The sequence below is a fragment of the Neopsephotus bourkii genome, unplaced genomic scaffold, assembly GCF_033783945.1.
Source record: "Neopsephotus bourkii isolate Nb327-2 ecotype Australia unplaced genomic scaffold, CSIRO-AGI_Nbou_v1 NB_1792, whole genome shotgun sequence".
NCBI lineage: Eukaryota > Metazoa > Chordata > Aves > Psittaciformes > Psittacidae > Neopsephotus > Neopsephotus bourkii.
In genome coordinates, this window is record NW_026902266.1 from 8,748,684 (window position 1) to 8,774,318 (window position 25,635).

Here is a 25,635-nt window from a genome sequence, read left to right on the forward strand (position 1 = left end):
GAAGTAATAATAAAGTTCAAACTTACCAAGAAGAAGCATTGAGGGACTCATCTAGGAAATTATACTGGATTCTGAAGGTATACTTTTGAGGAAGTAACACAATTTTTTTTGCTTTCTTTAGGAGTAAAAAAGAACCTGTCTCCCTCTGCTGGTTTTCAGAGAAAAAAAAAAGTTTATAGAGACTAAAACACTATAGCTGAAATTTTGATACAAATTACCAAATTTCCAGAATTAGGTCTTAAAACTCAATGCCTTTAAATAATAGGAGTAACCTTAAAGACATTAGAACTACCTGTCTTGATAAGCCAAGGATTGGTAGATTTTCATAGTATTTACTCTGCTTAAGCTAATGGTTTCTCAGTATATTTAACATGATTTCTTTATATGTACTTCAGATAAATATAAACTGTTTAGCCTTTAATTCAAGCATCACTGAATCTTGTAGCTATCCTGAAGAGGAGCCTAATATTGAAGCTGTAAATGTAGATGCATAATTTTCCTTTCCTGCATAGTCTGATTTAGCGTACTTTATAATTAAAATTAAGGCTTTTTCTTTCAAATATGAGTTTCTAAGCTGCTCCATAAATGTAAGTCACAGACTATAAGGCTTTTGAAAATCACATACACAAGAATAGCCACAGCAGTTACAACAACTGCATGGGGTTTCTTTGGATTGCGCTGGGGCTGTGATGCTGAGGTGAGCTGCTCCAAGATGCTCACACCTGGCCAAAATGCAGCGTTGCCCACTCTGCTGAGCTGTGAGTCCCTGCCATGCTGTTCCCCCAGATGACTCCACAAGGCAGCTAGACACCCACATGTGGTCTGTGCCAGGGACAGTGTATCAGCAGGATGGGGGTGAACCTTGTGTTGCGATCCCCACCCTGGTGAACAAATGTTCGGGAATTTCCATGGAACAGATGTGCTGCAAAGTACCATGTTCTGGTACACGTCATGGTAGCTGCAAAGAGGGTTTTGTCCTTGGTACGATGTGCTCCATCTTCCTATTGTCAGGGGAAACAGTTGTCGTTTAATAATCCCTGTGCTTCTACTAACAATTTCCCATTCACAAGAAGGATATTCTAACAATAGGCATCAAGTTTATTCCTTCCAATTAGTTAAAGGCAAGTAGCAATTCCAATAGTTAAATTAAATTAAGGTATGTATCTGTTAAATTTGGATGGCTTACATAATGTATTTTAGGCTGAGAAGAAAACAAGGCAATTTTGGGTTTAAAGTGATCTTTTTCTTTTTTTTTTTTTTCTTTTTTTTGGTAGGCTTGTTTGGGTTGTTTTACTTCCCACATTATCTTCACCAAAACACATTTGTTATGCTTTGTTACATGTAGCCACCCTTTTCATCTATGTATACATACTGCTTCCTTGCATCCTAAGTATTGTTTTAGAAGGCATCTGCCAGCTGCAGTTTGTCATATTCCCAGTTAATACCAGTGTCAGTATAGCTAGTTACACAAGTTGATTTGATTTTTGCACATGTTGTGTGGGAAGTCTTTTGTGAAGTTTGAGTATCAGGGTAGGGAGCACAGCACTTGCTTTCTTCAAATATTTGACCAGGTTCTCTCATGTTTATTTTGTCTGTAGTATGCTATTTGAATTTTAACAGAAAAGTTCCTTAATAAGGTTGCATGCATTTTTACTGCTTGTCTATCTGCCACACACTTTTTTTATATTTTTTTTTTAAAGATACAGCTTTACCAGATGCCTCCTGAAAGCATTTGGTCAATGTATCACAGCCAGCCTATGTAGTAGCAAGGCAGTGAGACTGCTGAGACACACACCTTGTGCTTTGTATTTACATGGACATATTAGTAACTTCCTGTGTAAGAAATACTTTAAAACTGATGTCATGTTTTCATGTGGGAATGTGTAACTCATAATTATCCATTCACAAGCAAGTCTGCAGGCTATATCATTGTTCCCTTCATTGAGTCAGCTATCCAAGGGATAGTTTCATTTTACCTAGAAGCTGGACTTCTAATGTCAAGCAGTTCTCTCTGGAAGCAGAACTATTTTGCCTGTCCAGCTATGGAGAATGCTACATGGCATCTGATATGTAAGTGCTGTTTCTAAAACTGGTTGGTACTGCTTCTGGAGTGTGATAATTGGTATCTACGTCATGTGAATGTAGCTGAAAAACAATGAAAGCAGAGGCAAAAGCACTGATGCTGGAGCTGCTTTTCAGCACCAGGGTTGAAAGCAAAGGAAGGAATACAATATTCAGTGTGATAAAAGCAAAGTGGTAGGTAGCTTGTAGCATAAAGTGCCTTTAGAATATTTTGAAAAACTGGCATACTGCTTAAAAAGATAGGCTCAAATTATTAAAATAAATGCAGAATAGAAGGAATATTTTCTGACAATAAGGAAAAAATTCCTAAGGGAAGGCACAGAAGGTTCTTACCATTATTGTTGTACTGGTAGGCAGGCTTGAAAATAGTCTAAAGTTCTGCAGCAGTACATCGAATGAACCAAATCATCTTTCCTATCTCAACTTTTATGATTCATATTTGACCTGGTCATGCTGTCACGTAACATCATGGAGGTTGATCAGTCAGAGTCAGAGAGTCATGATCTTGTTGAAATTGTTGGATGTTGTAGCTGCCTTTTATTTAGGCTAAGCAGATTAATGCTTCTTTGGGTAGTGATGGATGAAACATAGACAAATGGTTGTCCCAGGACTAAATCCTGTGGCCAGGGAGTCAGAGGCATAATCCAGAGCACTTTAATGTGAATTGTGTACAAGAGGGGAAGTGGCACAAATACCTAGGAATTATTTTGCACCAGGAGGTGCTGGTCCATTAGGAACACAGTAAGAAAGGCACTCCACCTCTGCAAGGTATCATTTAAACTGCCAGCACTATGAAGATATGAGAGGATAGCATAGATAATCTCCCCCCTGTAGATGCTAGGAAACCTCAGCTGTATGTCATTGAGCAGACACAGCACACTCTGGAGACCTCATCTGTGTAACAGGGTTTCCCATGTCAGTCATTATAGGATTTTCTTACAAGAAGACAATTCTGCCCATCATTTCTACTACCAAATGGAAAGAGTGCTCACATAGGAACCTCTTGATACACTTCTAGATAAAGGCCAGGATGTAAAGGTCGTGTAATCTGTGGAACCAGATGGGAGCAGCCTGCAGGCTCCTGTTACAATGAGATGCAATATTTATCCTTCAGCCAAGAGACATGCAGGGCACAAGAAGAGTCTGAAGGCCATCCAAAACCTGTGTGGACAGTGCAGCACAGCACAGACCTGCATGTAGTTGTTATGTGGGTCACTAACTCCTCCACATACAGTGCTGTCCTGCCAGGATCACTACAGGAGCCCAACAGAAGGGGTAGCCAGCAGATTTGGCTGCCAGGACAAAAAGTCTGAGAGGCAACCCAAAAAGAAGGTGCATTTGGACAGTCTGGAAAGAAATGTGGACCTTGAGAGCGAAGTATACGTCTTCTACTGATGCACTATCCTGTGTTCAAAACTGAAGCAGAATTGACTTATGACTGTCAATACTGCAGTGCCATTAGAAAGGATTGATTTCTCCTCTTAATAACTGACAGCCTGAAAAGAATCTTGATGTCTTAGATCACAAGGGTAGTAAGAACTTTGGTAACTTCTTAAATCTGTATAGTTAAAGAATCACACCTGTGATAGTTCCACAGGAACAGGTTTTGTGTCAGCCATTTTCCTGTCGCTGAAGTCACCTGCAAGGGCTTTCATTGACCTGAATGGTGCTAGGTCAAGATCTATCTCATAGAAAATTCTTAGATGCTAAAATGCTGGGGGTTCTACACAATCACACAGAAAATGGCACTGCCAGCAATGTATTCATGAGTTGTTTTTATTATTTCATTTATGTTGCTGCTAAACTGGCACTTTTTCATGTGTTTTCTATGCTTCATTAAGCATTTTGTATTCTGTGAACTCTGGTGTGCTACAAATGCTGAATAAAACACTACTGGACATAAACTGAATTCTTTGATTATTTTAAGTAGTATCCCCTGAATGGATGGAATATTAACTTATTCTTTCTGGAACTTGTTTGCATGTACATTCAAGATGGTATTGTTACTTTAAAATGCCCATTACAACTTCTGATGTGATCTTATGAAGGGCCTATTGTCTAAACTTTGTATAAAATCCCACAAGCAATACTGTTGAGCATACTCAAAGCATTATGGTTTTTTGAAGCTATTGTGAAGGTCAAACCAAAATATTGTCTTTTTGAAATGCGCTGGTATTTCAGGAGTTGACAACAGGAAATCTTCTGGGGCTGGTGAAGTCGTTTTTGAAGTTAAATTAAGCAAAATTCTGTTAAGGGGAACACGTTGTTCCAAACCACTGGAGTCGTCAACTGGCAAGTGATTGAAGTATTTCCTTCTGGAACCGAACCCCATGTTCTCCGGGACACCTCCGTTTCCCAGGCGTCGCTTCTCAGCCTCTTCCCCGATGCCTTTCCGCTCTGGCAGGCAGGGGCAGCACCCTTCCTCCGCGGCCGGCGCTGGCGGGGAAGTTCATTGTGTCCGCAGCTCGGCCCCAGCCTCCCAGACGGACATTTTCGGTGCGTTGTGCAAGTTTCCAGTCATGCCGAGCATTCTTACGGAGATGGGGCGATAAGGGGAGGAAATGACGGAGAGTCACCTCAGGGCCACCCAGCCCGCGCTGTCGTGGCCAAAGGAGCCCGGCCGACACAGCAGCGACTGTTACAGCCAGGCTGCGCGGCCGTTCCTGGCCCGATTCCTCGGCCGGGGTGGGGGGGGGGGGGGTACCGTGGTTGCCGGCCAAGCTCTGCAAAATACTCCACTGGCCCCACAAAAGTGTCGGCGGGCACAGGTGGAGCAGCTGCCGCCACACGCCCGGGGGAGGGTCCGGCGCCGCGCCCCGCCCCTCTCCTCGGGGCTGCGTCCAGCCCCGCGGCCGCGCCACGGGCCGGAAGTGAGCACACGGCGGCGGAGGCGATTGAGGGGTGGGAAGTTGTCTGCAGCCTGGCGCGGTCTCGGTGGCGGGAGGCAGGCAGGAGGCACGAAGGGAAATGCCCGTTCCCGCAGGGCGGCGGCGCTGCGAGGTAGGCGCGGGGAGCCTCCGCCGCTGGTCGCCGGGAAGGGGCTCTGCTCCCGCCCCCCGGTCTTGTCCTTCTCTACCGGTGCCCGCTTGCTCCTCAACCCCCCACCCTCTCCCGGTTCGCTCTTCTCCCTCAGGGGTCGCCGCAACGCGACTCTCTGCCTCCGGGTGCTGCCCGCTGCTGGCCCGGCCTCGGCGCGGCTCTGGGCCCAACCGGCATCCCCCGGCGCTGCCGGGCCGGCATCTGCGAGCGTCGGGGCCTGGGGCTTGTTTGGTGGCGGGTGGGTAGGGGCCGGCGTCAGAGCTGCCAGCTCAGCCTATCCCCGCCGCTTCGTTCCTGTGCGGGCTCCGGTGAGGTGGCGGCGGTTCTCCCCGCTTCTGGTAGTTCACCGACTGCTGGCTGTATTTAGAGCGGTGACTCCGGGACGTCCTGAGGAGCTGCTCGGGTTCGTAACACTCCGGTTATCAGACATGCTTTGTATACCCGAGGGTGAAGTCTCCGAGGTTGGCCAGTACTTGTTATCTGGTGCTGAGCAGGAGGCCCTTTGGGAAGGTTTTCGGGAGCCCTAGTGCTCGCCTTTCAGCGGGGGGACCTTGGCTGTCGCTGCATTGACCCACCAGGTTTCCATTTCCTTTTTTTCCTTGCTGGCTTTTTGAGTGGTTTAGGTAACTGTGGGTCGGTGCGTTGTAGTGGTTTCAGAGAAGCTGGCTGTTGACAAAGCTGATCCTTCAACAGCTCTGCAGCTTCCTCTGGGAGCTTTTCAGATTTTAGTAGTACAAGGAAGCTGATTTACTGTTCCTAACGTGATCGAGTTTACTGTTCTGCGTCAGTGCAGTAAAATAAAGATACACCTGCATCTTTGTTAGCGCAAGTAACCTCCCACTAATAGCTGTAATGTTCTTGGGGAAAGAGAGTATGGTAGTAAGATGTACTCAAAGAACAGGAAGACTCTGACGCTCTTCCCTGTCATTGTGTTATTACAAACGTGGTCCTAGAGCATAGACGGTTAAACTGATTTGGGACAGGGAGAGATGCAGAGGTTTAAAATTACAGCTTTGCGTATTTAATGCAAATCTGTTTGAGAAGGGAACTGAAAGCTCAAGAAAACGTGTGATGGTTGTAAAACATGTTGTGCAATACCTACTCAGAATATGAACTGTGTACAAGAGTGGTGATGATGGATGATTTATGAAGAATCAAAGGGGAAGTAGAAGTAAGGCAGGGGTAATGAAATCTGGCAGACAAAAGTATTTTGTTAGTTGGTTTTGTTAGCTTTCAAAGCAGTTGTGTCCCTTGTTCCCCCAAGGTTGGGAGCAGGCCTTGAAAAAACTCTTATGCATCTGTGAGGAAGAGAAGTTGTTTAAACTTGGCTCACCTCATTTGGGGGATGAGGGGAGGAGTGACTGTAATGTCCACTAGCTTTCAGTTGAAACAAAAAATCAAAACAAAAAAAACCAAACAACCCAAACAAACAAAAAGTTGAAGCAAAATTAGTAATAATAAATGAACAGTGAAACGAAGTTGCATAGAAAATAACAGCAGTGGGAGAAAGCACAGGGAGAAATAACAAATACTAGAAGTTAAATGGCCTTTTGTTGAGGGGGTAGAGCTACAAACCAAACAAGTAATAAATTATTTACACCCACCTTCTTAAATGTTGTGTTGTATTTGAACGATTTTTTTACATAAAGGTGCTTGTTGGTAAAAAATACATAGACGAAAGAATTAAAATTTTGATTGATCTAATAAAGTAGATTTGTCCTGTTGAATTACAGTACAATACTAATCCTGATTTACGTATTTGAGGTTCCTCTTCATTCAGGAGTATTACTGTCATCATTAAGAACTCAAAGGTTCTTCAGTACAGATTATCAGTGCATATAAATTGATGACTTAGTTATTTCTATCATTTTTGAGTAATTCTCTACATAGCAACGAAGGAAATTGCATGCCTTAAGTAGAAAATGATTCATCTCAAAATGTCAAGTAAAAAAATATTTTCTGAATTTGTGTTCCTCTGTTTGTTTCTTCTGAAACTCAGTTAACTTGAAACTGCTGATGTTTCTTATCCAGTGCTGCTATTATATCTGTGATCTAGGTGAAGAAACTTAAATTCAAACATAGCTTGTAAAATAAAAATGCTGAGATGATGTTTTGGGTTTTGTTTTGTTGTTGTTTCAGGCTTTCATGTGGGGCCAAAACCAGACCAGTATGGGGTTTTCCAGAGAAATGAATGCTAGGACTGAATTATACTAGGACAGGATTGTGCATTGTTTGTATGTAAAGCTATGGACAATCTTAAGGCAATCATATGGAAGCTTTAAAAATTGCAGTAAGCATTGATAAGTAGGACACTATTAGCATAAGTGTGACTACTACAATTCATAAAATGTGTTCTAAGGTCAGCCTTAATGATGTTCAAATAATGATGTTCCAATTTTTTTATTTTTGAAGTACTGCCTTCTGGTGTCTGCAGCTGATGCAGAAATTACTGTGGTGTTTACTTACTTATTTTTAGACTAGTACAGCAAACTTAAAAATGAGGGAGTATGGCACAATGTAACTTGTTTGCTTTGTGGAAGTGTAACTGTAAACATATTCTTCTATTTTAAGTAGAAGATGTGAATGTGTAATGACTTAACAGAACCAGAGTTCAGTTTTTATCAGCAGTGGTCAGTAACATCCGTCATCTAATACAGCATTCATCCAGCCCCTTTGTACATGAGAAGACTGCTGTGATGTCAGTTCTTGCGGAAGAATGCAGGAGTTGTTTCCAGGCTGGACAAGTAAGCAAAGGAGGAAATGTTTCAAAGTATGCCAGTAATGATAAACTTATCTTCATCTAGATAAGATTTAGAATATTTTTCCTCAAAACTCACCTTAAAAAAAAGTTATGAGAAATATTACTGTGATCTGTACCTTAGAACTGCATCATGAAGTTATTTACTTAGCGTAAGTTTTGTTTGTTACAAATGGTGGTTGCTTCAGAGTACTTCTGTTGAAGAAATTGAAGTAGAGAAAGGTGTGTTGGTGTATTTCATGTAACTTGTAATTTTCAGGTGTGTGGCATTACAGTTATAAGCAAAACATCACTTACAAAAAAACAACCATAACTGGAAACTTACAGCATGTAGTGTATTAGGACCTCATGGTATTTGTGTTATGAGTATGCCACTAGTTCAGATCTTTCTCTTCAGAGGCTGGTTACTACATGTTGACCTAGGAGAAATAGTTTGGTCCATATAGATTTTGTAGCATGCAGGTTTCAATATTATAGTTGATGTTAGTAGTTACAGGAGAACACATGGAGAATGGGTCTTTGATAGCTGATAGGGTGGTCTATTTAGATTATAGTCACAGCAGAAAAGCAGAGGGTGGTGAGTTACAAGGTTTACATGAGTTCAGCATGCAGCTGGACAAATTCCTGGAGGGAAAAAAATCCATCATGGGTCTTTAACGTTAGAGAAGTTACCTCAGGATTCAGGAAGTACTTGAGTGGCAAATTAGTGGAGACCAGAAGAGTATTTTGAGGAAGTGCCATTACATGCTTGCCTTGGTTTAGCTTTTTTCCATTTGCATTTCTGAAGCCATCCTCAGAGGCAAGTTAAGAACATGATGGAACCTTTGGCCTGACCAAGTCAGCCATCCTGTTCAGTTCTCTACCAGTGCAGTGTTTTAAAAAAAAAAAAACAAAACAACAAAGTAATCACTAATTCAACAGGTCCAATAAATGTTTAGTATTTTCTGATGTATAAAGGAAAAAAGTACATGTAAGTAGTAAGTTGTCCTGTCAATCAACAATTCTGCATAATACTTTAATAAATAATAGGTTCATGAATAAGCATCTGCTGATTATACCTGAAACTGTGCAAGTTTCTTCTCTGAGGGGAAACTCCTATGCTGAAGCAAGTGGTAGAAATAATTAGGCTACCGCAGCAGAATTGCATTTGGTTAGACTGGCAGGTTGATACTAATACAGTGATAGAGAGTTAAATCTGGGATAGAGCTGTGGTGACATGGTTTTCTCTCCCTTTGCCTCTAGTGGTTTTGATTTATGTTTTGTTGAAGGTATATACTGTGCACTGCTGCACAGGGAGTAGAATAGGATCTTTGTGGGGGAGGGTTGTTTTCATCTCCCTGCGTTAATAGCACTGTACATTGCATCATGAACTTCCTGCATTCTGTTGCATTTTGAATGCTTTGTGATGTTAGGAGGATATTTGCAGGGCTTATTTCAGGCATAGAACTTCAGAAAACTTGGGGGTTTTACCATGGTCTTCTGTTTACGTTGTAGAATGTGATAAAACTATGTGGAAGGTGCTTGGGCATCTCTATTTGGGTAATTAAAGCAGATAGCACAAATGTTTCTTTGCTGTTTTTCCTGTTCTCTCCACACTTCAGATGCTGTCTATATTTTCTTTTTTTTAATTAGTTACTACCAATGCCAATTAAGAATTGCACCTGTACTTAAGCTAATGAAATTGGCTTTGAAGATTCTGTAGATATGACACAAAATGAAATAATTTGATCTGTGGGTTAATTTTATCAATCTCACCTATAAGGAGGCACTTTCTAATTTTGCTGAAGTGACTGGATTAAAGAACCTATTGAGTTTTTAGTGGAAAGATAGTATAATAGAACTATGTACCTCAGACACTAGTCTTTCAGGACTACTTCTGTACATGTTTTTGAAAAACTTCCAATTTAAACCTAACTAAGTGTCTTAAAAAAATAATGGACTTGCTCAGTACATGACTTCTTGAAGTATCTGTTCAGTTGTTTCTCAGATTGCTACAATCTGAATGCATCTGGCAGAGAGGGTTTTTGAACATCAAAGGTTTTGTGTTTTTTCTTGCTAAGGAGTTTTCCTGCTGTAGCAAATGTCTTGCTATGAATTCCTTTCCAGATGATTAGTACTTTCCATGGTATATTACTGTTGTCTTATTTTGCTAAATTTTCCCTGGTATCCTACAAAACTGCTACTGTCTCTGGTATGCTGGCAGGATTTTTTAATTATTAAGTTACTATCCTTCAGTGTTATGCAAATGCCTCAAATATCCTCAAATATTTATTTGTTTATTTATTAATGGCAAAATAACCATTAAGCTATTGTGAAAATTACACTTGCTTTGAGGCAGCTCTGGCTACTATATGTCAGGCTTTACTTTGTAAGGAAAGCAGGAAATGGTCTGACTTGTCATCATTGCTTCTGTATTTAGTGCTTGGGCTCTAGGGAATTATTGTGCACTGATTTGTGGTAACTAGAAAGTATTTCTTAAGAATGAATTACTAAATAATATGTTCTGTGCTTGTTTAGCTCTAGACCAAATTATAAATAGAATGTTGAAAGTCTTGGGTTTGTTTTTTGGTTGGTTTTTTTTTTTAGTAGAAAATTATTGTGCAACTCCTCTTAAGTAGGGAAGAATGTTAAAGTGTATGTGAGCAGATGGTGAGATTACTTCTGCTTAAGGTAACGGGATTTATCTCTAATAAAGTCATCCCTTGTTCATTAAGATAGAAAACTGATTTAGATTTTGGGAGTCATTGTCCTGGTGGAGACGTAATATCTTGTATTGATTCTCGTGAAGTTTTTTACCAAAACCCTATGAATTTCTCATTAGAAATAAACTTCTTCATGGCTCAATTTGCTAAATTAGTGCATATGTAAATATAGTTAATTTTTATATAAGCGTCTTCAAGTGAAAATCTGGTTTGAAATTAATTTCCATTCCATATAAAGGATTTGATCTGAAGGAGATGGTCAGGCATCTATTCTGTTTCATTGTTCTTCATATTAATAAAGTTTTATTGCTGCATTTTTAAATAACATTTTATTCTCTTGAAATAATGAATAATGCTGAAATAATATTACTTGGCAATACACAGGTACTTGACTGAACAAATCGACTTTAGACTCTAATTGCACTTATTCAGAATTGCCACCAAGGAAGTGTTGCTCTTAGGGAAACTGCTAGACTGGAGCCAGAGAAGGTGTGCAGACTGATGTCTGATTGCATCTGGTCAAATACTTAAAGAAAATATTGCTTAAAGGCAACTAAGTCTCACTGCAAGAGACAGATTATTTTTTGTCAAGGCAGTAGATAAATCAGGTGGTTGATATTTTTAGACCTGTTTTTAAATGAAGCAGGCATTGTTGGTGAGTTACTGCTAGGGAAGCATAAATATGCTGGATTTATACAAAGTATGAGTATGCCAATTTAATTTCAAATGTAGGGAAGAAGTGTGTTTGATGCATTCTTTAAGTGTTTGGAGAGTCCTGAGTTGTGCTCTTGAAGGTGAACTGATTGACAGCTGAAAACTGATTATTACTGTTACTTAAAATAGTATGCAGCAGTTGAGATAAGAACAATCCTGACTCTCTGAGGATTGTTTCTAGGTCTTCTGATGAACTCCAGTTGTGAGAAACTTCTGGTGAATTCCTAAGGTATGCTCAGAAATGGTTCAGGTATCTGGTTTTCTTGTTTCTGGGATTTGCATTGAAACATTTTCTTCCAAGTGTTGGAGAGGAGTTCCCTGCTGATAGATCATAGAATCATAGAATAGTTAGGATTGGAAAGGACCTTAAGATCACCAAGTTCCAACCCCCCTGCAATGGGTAGGGACACCTCACTCTAAACCAGATCACCCAAGGCCTCGTCCAACCTGGCCTTGAACACTGCCAGGGATGGAGCATTCACAACCTCCTTGGGCAACCTATTCCAGTGCCTCACCACCCTTACAGGAAAGAATTTCCTCCTTATATCCAATCTAAACTTCCCCTGTTTAAGTTTTAACCCATTACCTCTTGTCCTTCCGGTACAGTCCCTAATGAAGAGTCCATCCCCAGCATCCCTATAGGCCCCCTTCAGAGACTGGAAGGCTGCTATGAGGTCTCCACGCAGCGTTCTCTTCTCCAGGCTGAACAGTCCCAACTTTGTCAGCCTATGTTCATGTGGGAGGTGCTCCAGTCCCCTGATCATTCTCGTGGCCCTCCTCTGGACTTGTTCCAACAGATCCATGTCCTTTTTATGTTGAGGACACCAGAACTGCACACAATACTCCAAGTGAGGTCTCCCAAGAGCAGAATAAAGGGGCAGGATCACCCCCTTCGACCTGCTGGTCACACTCCTTTTGATGCAGCCCAGGATACGGTTGGCTTTCTGGGCTGCAAGCTCACACTGACAGCTCATGTTCATTTTCTTATCGACCAGCACCCCCAAGTCCTTCTCTGCAGGGCTGCTCTGAATCTCTTCTCTGCCCGGCCTGTAGCTGTGCCTGGGATTGCCCCAACCCAGCTGTAGGACCTTGCACTTGGCATGGTTAAACTTCATGAGGTTGGCATCAACCCACCTCACAAGCGTGTCAAGGTCCCTCTGGGTGGCATTCCTTCCCTCCAGCGTATCAACTGAACCACACAGCTTGGTGTCATTGGCAAACTTGCTGAGGGCGCACTCAATCCCACTGTCCATGTCAGCGACGAAGATGTTAAACAAGACCGGTCCCAACACCAATCCCTGAGGGACACCACTCGTTACAGGTCTGCAGCCAGACATTGAGCCATTGACCACAACTCTTTGTGTGCGGCCATCCAGCCAGTTCTTTATCCACCGAGTGGTCCATTCATCAAATGGATGTCTCTCCTATTTAGAGACAAGAATGTCGTGTGGGACAGTGTCGAACGCTTTGACCAAGTCCAGGTAGATGACATCAACTGCTCTATCGCTGTCCATCAGTTCTGTAGCCCCATCAAAAAAGGCCACCAAATTGGTCAGGCGGGATTTCCCCTTAGTGAAGCCATGCTGGCTGTTACCAAGCACCTTGTTGTTTTTCATGTGCCTTAGCATGCCTTCCAGGAGAATCTGCTCCAAGATTTTGCCAGGCACAGAGGTGAGACTGACTGGTCTGTAATTCCCCGGGTCATCCATTTTCCCCTTCTTGAAAATGGGGGTTATATTTCCCTTTTTCCAGTTGTCGGGAACTTCACCTGACTGCCATGATTTTTAAATGTGATGGACAGTGTCTTAGCAACTTCATTTGCCAGCTCCTTCAGGACCTGTGGATGGATTTCATCAGGACCCATGGACTTGTGCACGTTCAGATTTTTAAGATGGTCTCAAACCAGTTCCTCTCCTGCAGTGAGCCCAAGGTCTTCATTCTCACAGTCCCTGCATCTGCCTTCCAAGACTTGGGTGGTGCGGTCAGAGCCTTTGCTAGAGAAGACAGAGGCAGAGAAGTCATTCAGAAGTTCAGCCTTCTCCAAATCCTGTGTAGCTAGTTCACCCGAGAGCTTCCTGAGGGGGCCTGTGTTCTCCCTAATCTGTTTTTTATTTGCTATGTACCTGTAGAATCCCTTCCTGTTATCCTTAATATCCCTAGCCAAGTTTAATTCTAACTGGGCCTTCTTTCCTAACCTGGTCCCTAGCTTCCCGGACAACATCCCTGTACTCTTCCCAGGCCGCCTTTCCTTGCTTCCACTTTCTGTAAAACTCTTTTTTTCATTTGAATTTTCCTCAGCAGCTGCTTATCCATCCAAGGAGGTCTCCTGGCCCTCCTGCTGCACTTCCTTCTGGTTGGGATGTAGCACTCCTGAGCTTGTAGAAGTTTTAGTGTTAAGGAATGTACATTTATCTGCAGTTATGACTGGAACAGTGACTTACTGTGAGTAGGAGACTACTTGTCAAGTATGGAGATCAAAGCTGTCAATTTCAGCAGAAAAATAAGGCTTCCTGTTTTTTTAAGAAGCCAGAGCTGCTGTTTGAAGGCCATATAATCTTGAATTTTTTTCTTCAAAAAGAATCACTTGCTGCTGTAATTATCAAGCAGTACCAGAATGCATTTATAATTTTTAGAGTTGTAGCTCAAACAGTTCTGAGTAGTCTCAGAAAATATGATCCTATTTAAGTTTTTTGAATAAAATGCAGGAAAAAATCCTGCTATTTAGAATCGTTAGGCAACAGCAGGACTGTGAAAACTGCACTTACTCTATGCTTTTGCTGTTGCTTAGAAAAGCTAAAGAGCAATTATTGAGAGGACTTCCTAAGTCAGGGTGTTCTTCCATCTGAAAATATGACATAGTAATTTTAACTAGCTGTAAGTTAATAAGGAGATTAAAGCCTTCTTGGATATCTAGGCAGTCTGAGCAGTTGGTGTAAAGTATATAGGGCTTCTCATGAGGATGTTATCTGTGGCTGGTAAGCTTAGACCATCTACAAAATCTTCAGTACATCTTTAGGAGAAGATTGAGAATGTCCTGCTAACAGGAGGATGGCAAGTAACTGAATGCCACTGAGGGCCACAGCTGCGCTGTAAATGGGATGAGGGTAATGCACTGTCTATAAAAGAACTCAGCAAAAAAGTTTTGGGTTTGGGTTTTAGCTTTTTTTTTCTGGTTTGTTTTTGTTTTTTTTTTTTATTTTGTTTTTTATTTTTTTTAATAAGTTCTCTGATCAGATTCAACAGTCGGCTGTGCAAGTAAGCAGTAGGTAGGACAGGACTTCTTCCTAATGGAAATAGTTGTGGCTTTAGTGAATGTCAAACCCTGCAGCTTAGTAGGTTGTATTGAAAAGGGTCTGGTGTCTCCTCTTTTCTGTAGACTTCATCCATGCTGAATATAATTATCTCACAGAATGGATACATACTAGTAATGCGTCCTTAAGCTCCTCCTTAAGGCTTTATTCCCCAGGACTTTAGTTGAACGGTTTTCAGGGTTTTATAACTTGGTTAGTCTGTCACTCTTTCAGTCTTTCTGAAGACACCCTCTTTCATTTAAATTTTATCTGGTACCTTTAGCATCAGTTCTGGTTTAATCTTGCTTTATGAAGGGCTTCACCTGAATTTATATTTTCAGACTTAGCTGAAATGTGTAGAACCTTTTATAGTCTGTCCTTCACAGTATAAGCCACTGAAGTGAAGTAGATAAAACAAAAGCTTGGCCAGAGTCTTAAGGAATTTAAAGAATGTGTTAGAAATCTGTTAGAAATCTTGCTGTCTCTGGTGAGTCCACAGAAGTACAGTTGGTTCATTTAAAGCATATATCTCTCATCTGATTCAAGTGGGTGGATGGGGGATGGAACCAGAAAATAAACCCCTGCTAATGGGTGTGAATAGCAAAAAAGATAGACTCTTGAGTTATCTGCATTATTTGCTGCAGAGAACTCTTGTAGATTCCTGCATTACTTAAACCTATGATGGTTTACATCTAAAGGGCTCATCTAGTTCAGTGAAACTGTGTTTTAATTAGGATTGCTGTTTATGTAACCCTCCTAGCAGAAACTCATTATTCATGATTTTTATCTTGCTACTCGGTATGCATACTAGCTGTTGCTGGAAGACATCTCCCGGACTCAGCTATAACCTGACTGTGTGTGAAAACTGTAGAATAAAGTAGAAATAATATTGAAAAATAACATAGCTCTTGTGGAAATCTCTTGTAAGATTATTTTAATAAAAGGCATAGATATTGTGGTGGATAAAGGGAGTTTATAATAGTATACTCAACACAGGACTGGAATTAGAGAATGCAGGATGTCATTTTCTTGGTGGTGGCCTTTAGCAAAAGCTACCTGTCAGTTTCTTCCCTTACCTAGTAGTGGATGACACTTCTTTATGTGGCTGTTAAAGGGATTACTTAGTGCACAACTGTACTTAAATTGCTTATTTTGCTTCTCCAAGAAATATAATTTCATAAGCATTATTTCTCTTGGGAGGGTAAAGTACAATCAAGTGTTCCAAAAGGAAGGGAGGTCGTGCAGCATCACTATGACCATCATAATCATGGTACAGCAGTTGGATAGGTCTTCTGGTTTTGTGATATATTGAAGTAACCTGGAAGTCCTCTCAGTAATGTGCTTTATCAATGCTTTAGAAAGATTTCTGCTTCTGCGATTGAACCTGGCTAGGTGTGCAGAATTGCTCAAATTTGAAGACAGGTATCTGACTAGCTTTTCTGTGTTTCCAGTGTATTGGTGCAAAAAGAAACCGAGTGTTTACCTACTGGTAAGTAGTAGTAAGAAAAATAAATGGGTCTTGCATAGTTTAAAGACTGTGAAATTAATATTGTGGCTTCTCCTTTTAAGTTTGACACATTATCCCTCCCTCCAGAGAACACTTGGTCTCTAAAATTTTCTGTCCTGAATTTCTGAAGGCCATGTGCAACCTTGTCAGTTGGTGATGTATGACTTACAGTTTTCCACATCTGACTTTTTTGCATTTCTTATGTTTCATTTCCTTTCCAGATCTGCTAAATCTATTCCGGAGCCAAGGGTAGACAACCAGTACAAACGAAGTGTTCTTCTGTAAATGGACATCTGCTCTTGCAGTATGGCCCAGGTACCCAGTAGCAATGGATTTAAACAGCGCTCATCACCACCTTTGGCAGCCTCAAGGTCAAAAGATGTGGACAAAGAGGAGGCATTGCAGATGGAAGCTGAAGCGTTAGCTAAGATGCAGAAAGAAAGAGGTGTAACTGGTAATAGACAAACTTTTCATTCCTTAAGCAGCACCAAACAAAAAACACAGACTCATAACAAACAGGACCATGATCTCATGGTGTTTCCAGAGTCTGATGCCAAGGGCATGGAAGATAAACTAAGAACCATAGACGTAGAAAAACTTACTCATGCTGAACTAGAGAAACTGCTGCTGGATGACAGCTTTGAATCTAGTAAAGTACCTGCGTTACCAGTAAGTCCTATATTGAGCCCATCTGTGTCTTCACAACTTTATCTTGGGCCTACAGGTCAGAGAAGACAGTGGATGCCTGGAATACCAGCACCTGTGACATGCACTTTACCTCCTATTTACCCCTCAGCTTCTTACACAAAACAAACTGTTGTATTTCATAATGGATTCCATCCAACTATGTCCTCCTGTGACTCTAGAGAGCCTGTTTACCTTGGTCTTCCAAGACAGTCCCAATACATTTCATACCCATTGGCAGCTACTACGCCTTTCCATCCACAGGGAAGCCTACCTATATATCCTTCAGTACTTACACCAGAAATGGCACAAGTATTTGACAAAATTGCGAGCACCTCAGAATTCTTGAAAAATGGCAAGTCGGGCACGGACCTAGAAATGAGTGCTATAAATTCTGCAGTTTCTAACCTACCAGCTTCGGAAAATTGTGGGGACGTGAGTAAATTTGACTGGTTAGATTTGGATCCCCTAAGTAAACCAAAAGTGGATGGTGTGGAGACTTTAAATAAGGCAGAGAATGATGGAGATAAGGCTTCAAGTATGGCTGCTGAAGATCCATGGGATGCTGTGCTCTTAGAAGAAAAGCTGTTAGTTACTTGTCATCTGGAACGAAAAGTTAATGGTAAATCTTCTGGAGCAACAGTTACAAGGAGCCAGTCCTTAAATGTGCGAACAACTCAGCTTGCAAAGTTTCAGGGCCAAACATCACAGGTATGTAAATCAGCCTTTTTAAATTCCAGTGTAGTAGTAAAGGATAATCATAGTATTTAAAGACACTTCAAGGTCTGGATTTGTTTGTTAAATACTACTTGGCTTGGGCAGTGTCCAAATAATATGGTGTTACTGGCATATGCATGTAGTAATGATACTCAGAAAATTTTATGTTGGTACTGAATGAAATCTTAAAATACCTCCAGCCTTGTGTAATCTTTCCACAGATACTGAGGAAATTGCTGTTTTTCAGTACTTCACAAAAGAATTAAATATTTAAATCATACTAACAAACATTTAAAGCAATGAGTAGCTCATACGATACTATGAAATAGGTGGCAAGTTAGACACTGAAAGCTTTATCTTGAGCAGCCTTTATCTTAGACTTTGGAAAAAAAAATTTTGCCTCACATTTGAGCCTGTCAGCTTTTATTAAGAAAACAACAAAAAACCCCCCAACAGTTAGAATAGAAACGTGGCATAGTCAAAACTTTTCTGCTTTCTCAGCATCATTTGCAGTATTTCACAGGACCACTATAATTCTCTTTTGTATTTAGAAAACTTTCCTTCTGTGTAGAAATGTAGAGAGATTGTAGTCTAATCTTTTGGTTATACTGTCCTGGAATGTGGGATGCCTGTTGGGTCAGAAACCCTGTACTTCTGTTCCGGAAGACGGAAAACTATCTTTGTGGTTGGGCACAAAGGCAAAAGGGTACCTTCTCTGGGGCAGGACAAAAGGGTGATTTTGGCTCTGGGATCAGGATCACTTCCATCCAACTTTCAATACAAAAATGTGAATAGAGACTAGTTATGAGACTCATCTTTTGGAAATTGAGTATATGCAGTTTGTATCAAGGCTAAACTGTACAGCAGATGACCAGTAGCAGTCTCACCTGGCTAATTATGCCTCTGTAAGTGCTTCCTACCCTACAGTCCAATAAGTGACTGTAGATTATTGAACTTTTCCTATGTTTTTAAATTCTTTCCATGATAATTGCATCATAAGACATTATGTTTTTAAAATATTAGTCACCTTACTAGAAAATGATTATGAATACTTTTGTAATTTTATTTTTTTGGTAGAAAGAGTACAAAGACTGAAGAAGAAGTCTTCAGTGGAAAAGTCACCATCCTGGCAAGGGTGATAGTAGCAGAAAAAAGCTACAGTTGTAGAAATTGGTTGGGGGAGGGAGGGGCAAGTAAAAGATTTGTTTCCCTCTAAGACTTCAGACTGTATATTTTGAATCTTAGCTGTTGTCTTCCTAGGTGTTTTTAACAGACTTAGAAAAACCCAACTGTTATCAGTCAGAGATAGTTTCTAAACTGCTACTTTATTCTCCGCCCTCCTCCTCCCCCAAAATGGGGGAGGGTTTTTTCCTTTATTCTCAGAAAAAGGAATATTTACTAGACTTTGGCTTAAAGGGCTGTCTAAATTTCCATTGAAGTGAAATTTTTGGCCCTTCATTTGAGGGATTTCCTGTTTTTTTCTGGGCTAGTTGACAGTATTCTGGCAAGAGTTTAATAGGAGGAGAGTGGAGAAGGTCCAAAACCAACCATTTACCTCTGTTTCTAAGGGACTGCATTTTTAACATACATGTGTGAAGATCTTGAGTCTAACTTCGTTTTATTTCTTTTCCACTTACTGTTGAGCTCTGATATATGAACTCAAGTTATTTCCTAGTATTTGGAAAGGCATATAAATTTGGGCTTTACAGCAGTTTGCTTCTTCAGTTTGTTGTGTTATGTAGTGATGAGTTTGTCAGTTTTCCAGTGCTTGTTATGTGGTCATTACAGGTAGGGGCATCCTGCTTGATGCACCTTTATTGCATTTTCTTTATTCACAGTGGCATCCCAACAGCACATATCAATCCTGTAGTCAGTTAAGAGATCCGATTTTTCTTAAGCCATCATCTTTTTGAACAATTTCTTAGTTAATAGCAAATTCCTGCAGTGAATGCCCAATTGAACGTTCAAGACTTAGTTTCCACTTCTGTTCCTCGATCTGTGGTTAACTAGTTTCGGCATAATACTCCTCTTCTAAAACGTGTATTATGAAGTTAGCTGACAATACAAGACTCCACGTTATCAGCAAGGTTCTTTCTGCTGCTCATGCTGAGTTATTGAAGATAATAAATAGATTTAAAGCAGAGTCTCTTAAATGGATATCCTTTCAACATAACCTGTGGGGCTTGCTTTATCTTTTGCCCATCCTGTGCTACTACTTTGTTTTCTAGTTTAAATAATTTTCCAACTGGTATAAGAAGCTGAGTTATGTAGCTTATATTTCTGGCAGTTCTTTTGTATTTTATCCCCATTTACCTCTAGGTATACATTTCCTTCAAACAATATCCTCATGTCTTGCATCCTAAATAGTCTGGATCATTTCTTCTTCTCCCCCAGCCCCCTAAGTAACTCAGGTCTCACTGCCCTTTTAAACAAAAATAATTAGTAAAAGTTTCTAGTGATACAGCTTGATTCTGTTATATGTAATCCCTTGAATCATAGATTGCTTTGAGTTTTGCTACAGTATTTGTTGAAGTAACTATATATTCAGTATTCCCCTTTAAATACTTGAGTGTTTGTCACTCTCATTTCTGAAAGCAGAGGCAAAATCACAATTTTGTCCTATTTTAGGTGTTATTCTTCTCTACCTTTCCACAGAGCTGAAGTGTCTTGTGGCTTTATATGTTCGTGGGATTTAACTTAACTTTTTTTGTAATTTACTGGGGTTTGTTTGGTGGGTGGTTGTTTTTTCTTTTGTTTTTTTGTTGGTTGTGTTTTTGGATTTTGGTTCATTCTTGGTTGTTTTTTTTTAAGAGCAATGGTCTTTACAGAACTCTTCCGGTTTTGCAGTCTGTTCTGATACTTGTTCTGATGTCTACTTGTCTAGTTTGGCCTGAAGCCCTTTCTTGCAAGTTACTTCTGGTTTGATAGCTTTTGCACCTCTTAGATTTGCTCATCTGGAAGTTAAAGAAATTCAAATTCTGATTGTTGCTCAAAACTCATGTGAGTCGAGTCGATTTTTAAATTAGTTGATTTTTACCTAGTTTATCCTGAAACTATCTTCCAAAAAGTGATCAAAAATTAGTACTGAAATTCAGCTAAAAAAATCAGTGAGATATTTAATGTTTGTAATTGTCTGAAAGGAGATAATTTCCAGCAGTACGTATCTGTAATAACCTTGGTTTTTTGTTTCTTAGCCAAATGTGACCCTGAGATCAACTGTGGTAACAAAATAAACCTTTTTCTTTCCTCATTACATTAAAATTTATTGTTTACTCTGGCTAAGCTTGCATGTGCACAGTTGCCTTGTAGGTCCCTAAATTTCTTTGAAATTAACAGCAGAATAAACTGAAAATTTTGCTGTAAATATTTCAGAAGTGTCACATAATGGTAAAAAGTTGCAATGCTGCATCACTGGTGTGACTTGGTAATCCATTTATGTGGTGCTTTCATACTCTGGTTAGTGTTGCAAAGTGCTTTGGGTACTTATTTGTAGCATTACTTAGCTGAGTTAAAAAGGAGTTCCTAAGTAGAGAAAACTTTATAGTCAGCTTCTTGATTTCAGATGATTGTGGTTGGTCTTGAGCACTCACCAGCAGTTAGTTGCACCTTCATCAAAGGTATTTACCTTTCACTTGATATGTTAACTTTTCTTCTCATATGATTTTTTTGTTATCGTGTAACTGCTTAAAGAATACATATGCTAGATTGCATGGGTTTGTCAACAGGTCTCCTGCAGTTGCCCAGAAGCATTTTTGTGATGAAACTTGTCTGAGATATTATAATAGAAAAACCTTTTTAAATTTAAGGTATTATCCATGCTTCTGAATCTTATTCCAGATTTGGTGGCTTGATGGCCTCCTGCTTTAATTGCTTCCCATAGCAGGGCTATCCCCAATTGCATGGCATTTATCCTTTTGAACTCTCAGTGTTCATGCAACCAATATTTTAGCTGAAATAACTAGGCTTAAGTGCAGTTCAAGTAACAGTTATAGGTTGTGTATATTAGCCTTGCCAAGTTTAGGCTATACTAGTTAAACAAGTTAATATGAGGGGAAAAAAAAAGTGCTAAAAGACCTGAGCCCCTAGCATGTTACAGATTTGACCTACCTTTTCTGAGTGTAGTTGAACTACAGTATACTATATGCTCAGTGAAATCAAGATGCTCAGCTAACTTTGTCAGCTAATGGTAAGTAACCCACACACTAGTTAAGCAGTCAATCCCTATTTCAAATAAGAATAAATTGTGAAGATTTTCAGAACTATAGTCTGCTTTTTTTTTTTTTTTGAGTCCTTGGTTTCTATAAGCGTTGTAAAATCTGTGGATGTAAAATGTAACTGGTCAGAAGGCTTTATCCTCTGTGTGCAATGACCCTGGATTGGACATGAGCAAACTCTTAATGATCAGTTTATTCCAGGAAGTATCTGGCTGGAGTTTCATGAGTGCTTCAGGCTAGTAGTGGTTGTTAGACTACAGGCTGTTGAGTTACACTTCAGTGCCACTGGTTCTTCCAGTTGCTCTTTGCTTTTTTGCTAGCACTAGCGATTGTGAACTGCATCAGAAACTGATATGGATTGAAGACTGCTGCAGGTTTTTGTTTGTGTTTGGTTATGTTTTTGTTGTTGGCTTGTTTGTTTTTTTTAAAAGTTTATTGGATTTTGTTATTTGAAACTGCAGTTCTCTTTTAGTAATTATTTTTTAGATTGAATACGTCAAAGATTGTGGTTTATGTATTTGTGAGCTGGTGAGTGCACATGGCATAAGGGATTGAAACAGTAGTCATTTCATACCACAAGATTAGTTCCGAGTTTAGTGTTCTGAATGCTGTTTCCTTCCAGCGTACAACTTTTCTTTTCCTGCTTTGTAAGAAAAGGTAATCATGGGCAGAACTTGTGTAATGATTCTTTCTGGAGCTACACTGAAGGCTGAATCATAGACGTGGAAGAAAAAAAAAAATTGTCTTCCTCCTTTGCTTCAGCAAAATTTATCCAAATTCTAATGCAACAGCGCACTGCTGAGAGCTCAGGAAATGCTTGCAACTTCATTTTAACTGATAATGATGCTGTCAGATAAATTACCTTCTGTAAAGGAGTCCAGTGAACCTTAATGCTTTTCAGTTTAGTTGCTATGTGCATTTTTCTCCTTACAGAACTTGATATAAAACTAATAGTAAACCTCAGACTCATTAAAGTCTTTCATCAACACATGGCTTTGCTGGCTATAGGAATATGTTTGCAGCTATTTAAATACTGTATTATCTTTGAGTTGCAGAAAGACAATGGGACCACTGGCAAGCTGACAGAAAATGTGCTTCTCCAAGAAATTGAAGGACAGAATCAAGAACTGTCAGCTTTTTCTCAAGCAGTTACAAAGTAAGAAATTTCTGAATACAAATCAGCTTTTGGAAGGAGAAAAAAGGAAAAAAAAGGCAAATAATTAATTTTTAGTTAGGTTGACAGGGCCAGTCCCACCTTTTTTGCTTGATGGGGTGGATTTCAGTATGTGTGGGTTTCCCTTTTTTTCCCTTATCCCAGGTTTTTCCTGGTTTTGTCTTGTTTGGTTTTTTGTTGTGGTGTTTGGTATTGTGTTTTTTGTTTGTTTGTTGTTTTTGTTGCTATTGTTTTTGATGTTTTTGAGCTGGTTTTGTTCCCCAGCTCCTCCCTTCCCCTAAAAATGTAACAGCACTGTAAAGGTTTTTACTACAAAGGTTTTTGGTTTATATTTCCTCTTTATTCTTTTGTTCCTTTGATTTTTCCTGTTTTTTTTCCCTTGTTTTCATAATATCTTTTTATCCTCAAACTATTTTTCTGTATCTAGCTCTACTATCTTTTTAATACAGTTTCTTTTGAAAGAATTTGGAGTTTTGTTGGGGTTTTTTGGGTTGGGTTTTTTTTCCTTAGTTGATACACCTCATTAAATCCTGTCATGCAATGGCTTTCCAGCCCTTGAATGCTCTAATTTTAATTGCATCCATAACTAGAGTTCTGTGACAGATAAAACCTTCAAACTTGTCCCTGCTTTGATCAGGTGGTGAAGTTTCTTAAGGTCATACCAGAGAACATGAGACTTGATAACCCAGAATGCTCCTTCTTTGGTTTTGTTTTTGTTTACTGCCACAATTAAATGAGTTCTGGTATTTGGTTTTGTTTTGCTTCCTTCATTTAGAACACAAACTAGGAGCCTTGCCTTTTTGTCTCTCAAGATCAAAAGCCAAGAAATAATGGGGGAAATGGTATCTTTGAATCTGAAGGATAACAGCTCCTTCTAAAACCAGGAATGTTTATAAAAAGAAAAACTCTGTAAAACCAATGAGAATTCATATGAAACATACTGATGAACATTAAGGGAAATCTCACATAAAAGAGGCTTGTTGCAACAGTTTCTAATTAAATCTATTTGTTGCCCTTTCTTTCAAGACCCTGTGCTTAAAATGGAACTTCCGTGACTTGAAATAACTATTTTCTGCATAGCATCTAAGTTCAGATTAGAATTCCAGAAACTGAGACATGTAAAAAGTTTTGTGGTGTCTTGCACTTAAAGGAAATTACTCTTCTTTTTAAATATTTTTCAGCACATGCTATGCGTTAGCTTTTTAAAAACTGTTTTAGGACTTAGCTTCTACAGAAGTTGCATATGTCCTGTAAGCATTGACCTATTAAATATTTAAGCTCTATGGAAAACGTGCCTAATTATAAGCTGTTTTTTTTTTTTTCCTGTGTAACTACTATGTGTGTAATTACTGTGGGCAATGTTCTGTTGACTGTAGAAAAATTAAATGGTGTTTTGTATATCCAATTTAGGTAAAGAGCAAAAGGTAGTTTTTACTGTTCTGGTTTGTGGTTGTTACCATGTTATTTTGCTTTAGTCTAAGACTTACCCATTGCAGTGTTTCATAAACTTTCTGTATTTTCAGATTGAGGACCAAGTTTCCGTATGCTAATCGGCAAACAAATCCAGGCTTTGTGCTGAGTCCAGTCACGCTGCAAAGAAATATAAATGGGGAGAGTGCCAGTATCAAGGTTTCTATAGAAATTGAAGAATTCCAGCAACCAGTAACTTTCACGTGTGATGGTATGTTTCTGCTTTTTAAATTGGAGTTTGCTTGTGAGACTTAGAAAGGTGGGTTAAGTGTACACTCTGTCCTGGCCAATGGCTTTCAGTTGTAATCCCTGGGTCTCAGGTGTATGGATTACTCATGGGGAACGTGGAAAAGGTAACAGAAGAAGGAATCTATTCTGAGTCACTGCCTCCATCAGAAAACATTTAGAAGCTGACAAAGTAAAACCTTTTTTGAAAAAGGAAAGACAAGCAAACCAGAAGCACCATTCTATCCACAGCTGGGAATGTTAAAATAATTTTTCAGGAGTTTGACCTACTTTATGCTTATTGAGGGGACAACACCAGGACACAGAGTCTTAACTTTAATTTATTTTTTTTTTCAACATACTGACATGTTCTTGCAGGCTATATAAATTCAGATAAATTGCTGTTGGGAAATCAGAATCCACATGGAAATTATCTGTTACTTGAATTCAATACATGCTTATGAACACAAACACTCAAATAATGCTGTCAGTGTGCCACAGCTAGGCAGCCCAGTTTCATGGGTAACCCAGGAGTATTAGTTAGCTTGGGGTGAAACTTTTACTTTTGCCTTGTACATATATTTGTATTTTCTGTGCAATCAAGACTGCACAGCATGTTTGCACTAAAGGCTGTAACTCTGGATGTTGTTCAGTTCTGGCAGTTCATGGTGATAAAACAATTGATGATAAATTGCCTCAGGAGCAACTTGTTTTTTAGCTTCTCTAATTTGTAGTATCTTAGCCCTTGTGGGGGTTCCCATTCTCAGACTGTGACACTTGGTAGAGGATCTGTGCTGTGGTGGATTTTTACTATTTGGTTCTCTAACAGTGTAGATGTTTTAGATTTGCTTCCAAAAGATACAAAGTTGCTCTATTACTCACTGGAACTAGCTGCTTTATTTGAAAACAAGTTCTCAATGCATAACTGCATTCTCTACTAATTTGCTAGACCTAACAGTTATTCTGCTGAGATTTTTATACTCTTTTGTTAAGAAATTAGGTGGAATGTAAATGGAGCCTAGGAAGGGTTTCTGCCCTTGATCCTTGGGTTTATACTTT

The 25,635-nt window shown here is 39.7% G+C and overlaps 1 protein-coding gene across 6 annotated transcripts in view; it reads left to right on the plus strand.

Moving 5' to 3' along the window:
* PIK3C2A (phosphatidylinositol-4-phosphate 3-kinase catalytic subunit type 2 alpha) overlaps nt 1-25,635 on the plus strand; it is a 71,004-nt gene that overhangs the window by 13,957 nt on the left and 31,412 nt on the right. For 3 of the 6 annotated variants that reach the window (XM_061380123.1, XM_061380117.1, XM_061380122.1), the window contains exons 2-4: nt 16,314-17,487; nt 22,757-22,863; nt 24,405-24,562. In XM_061380123.1, the coding sequence (XP_061236107.1) occupies nt 16,378-17,487; nt 22,757-22,863; nt 24,405-24,562 (1,375 nt within the window). In that variant the 5' untranslated portion in view covers nt 16,314-16,377. Of the gene's footprint in view, nt 1-4,992; nt 5,083-7,730; nt 7,866-16,313; nt 17,488-22,756; nt 22,864-24,404; nt 24,563-25,635 lie in introns of those variants that run through there. The other 3 variants (XM_061380119.1, XM_061380120.1, XM_061380121.1) reach the window with 3 other exon arrangements.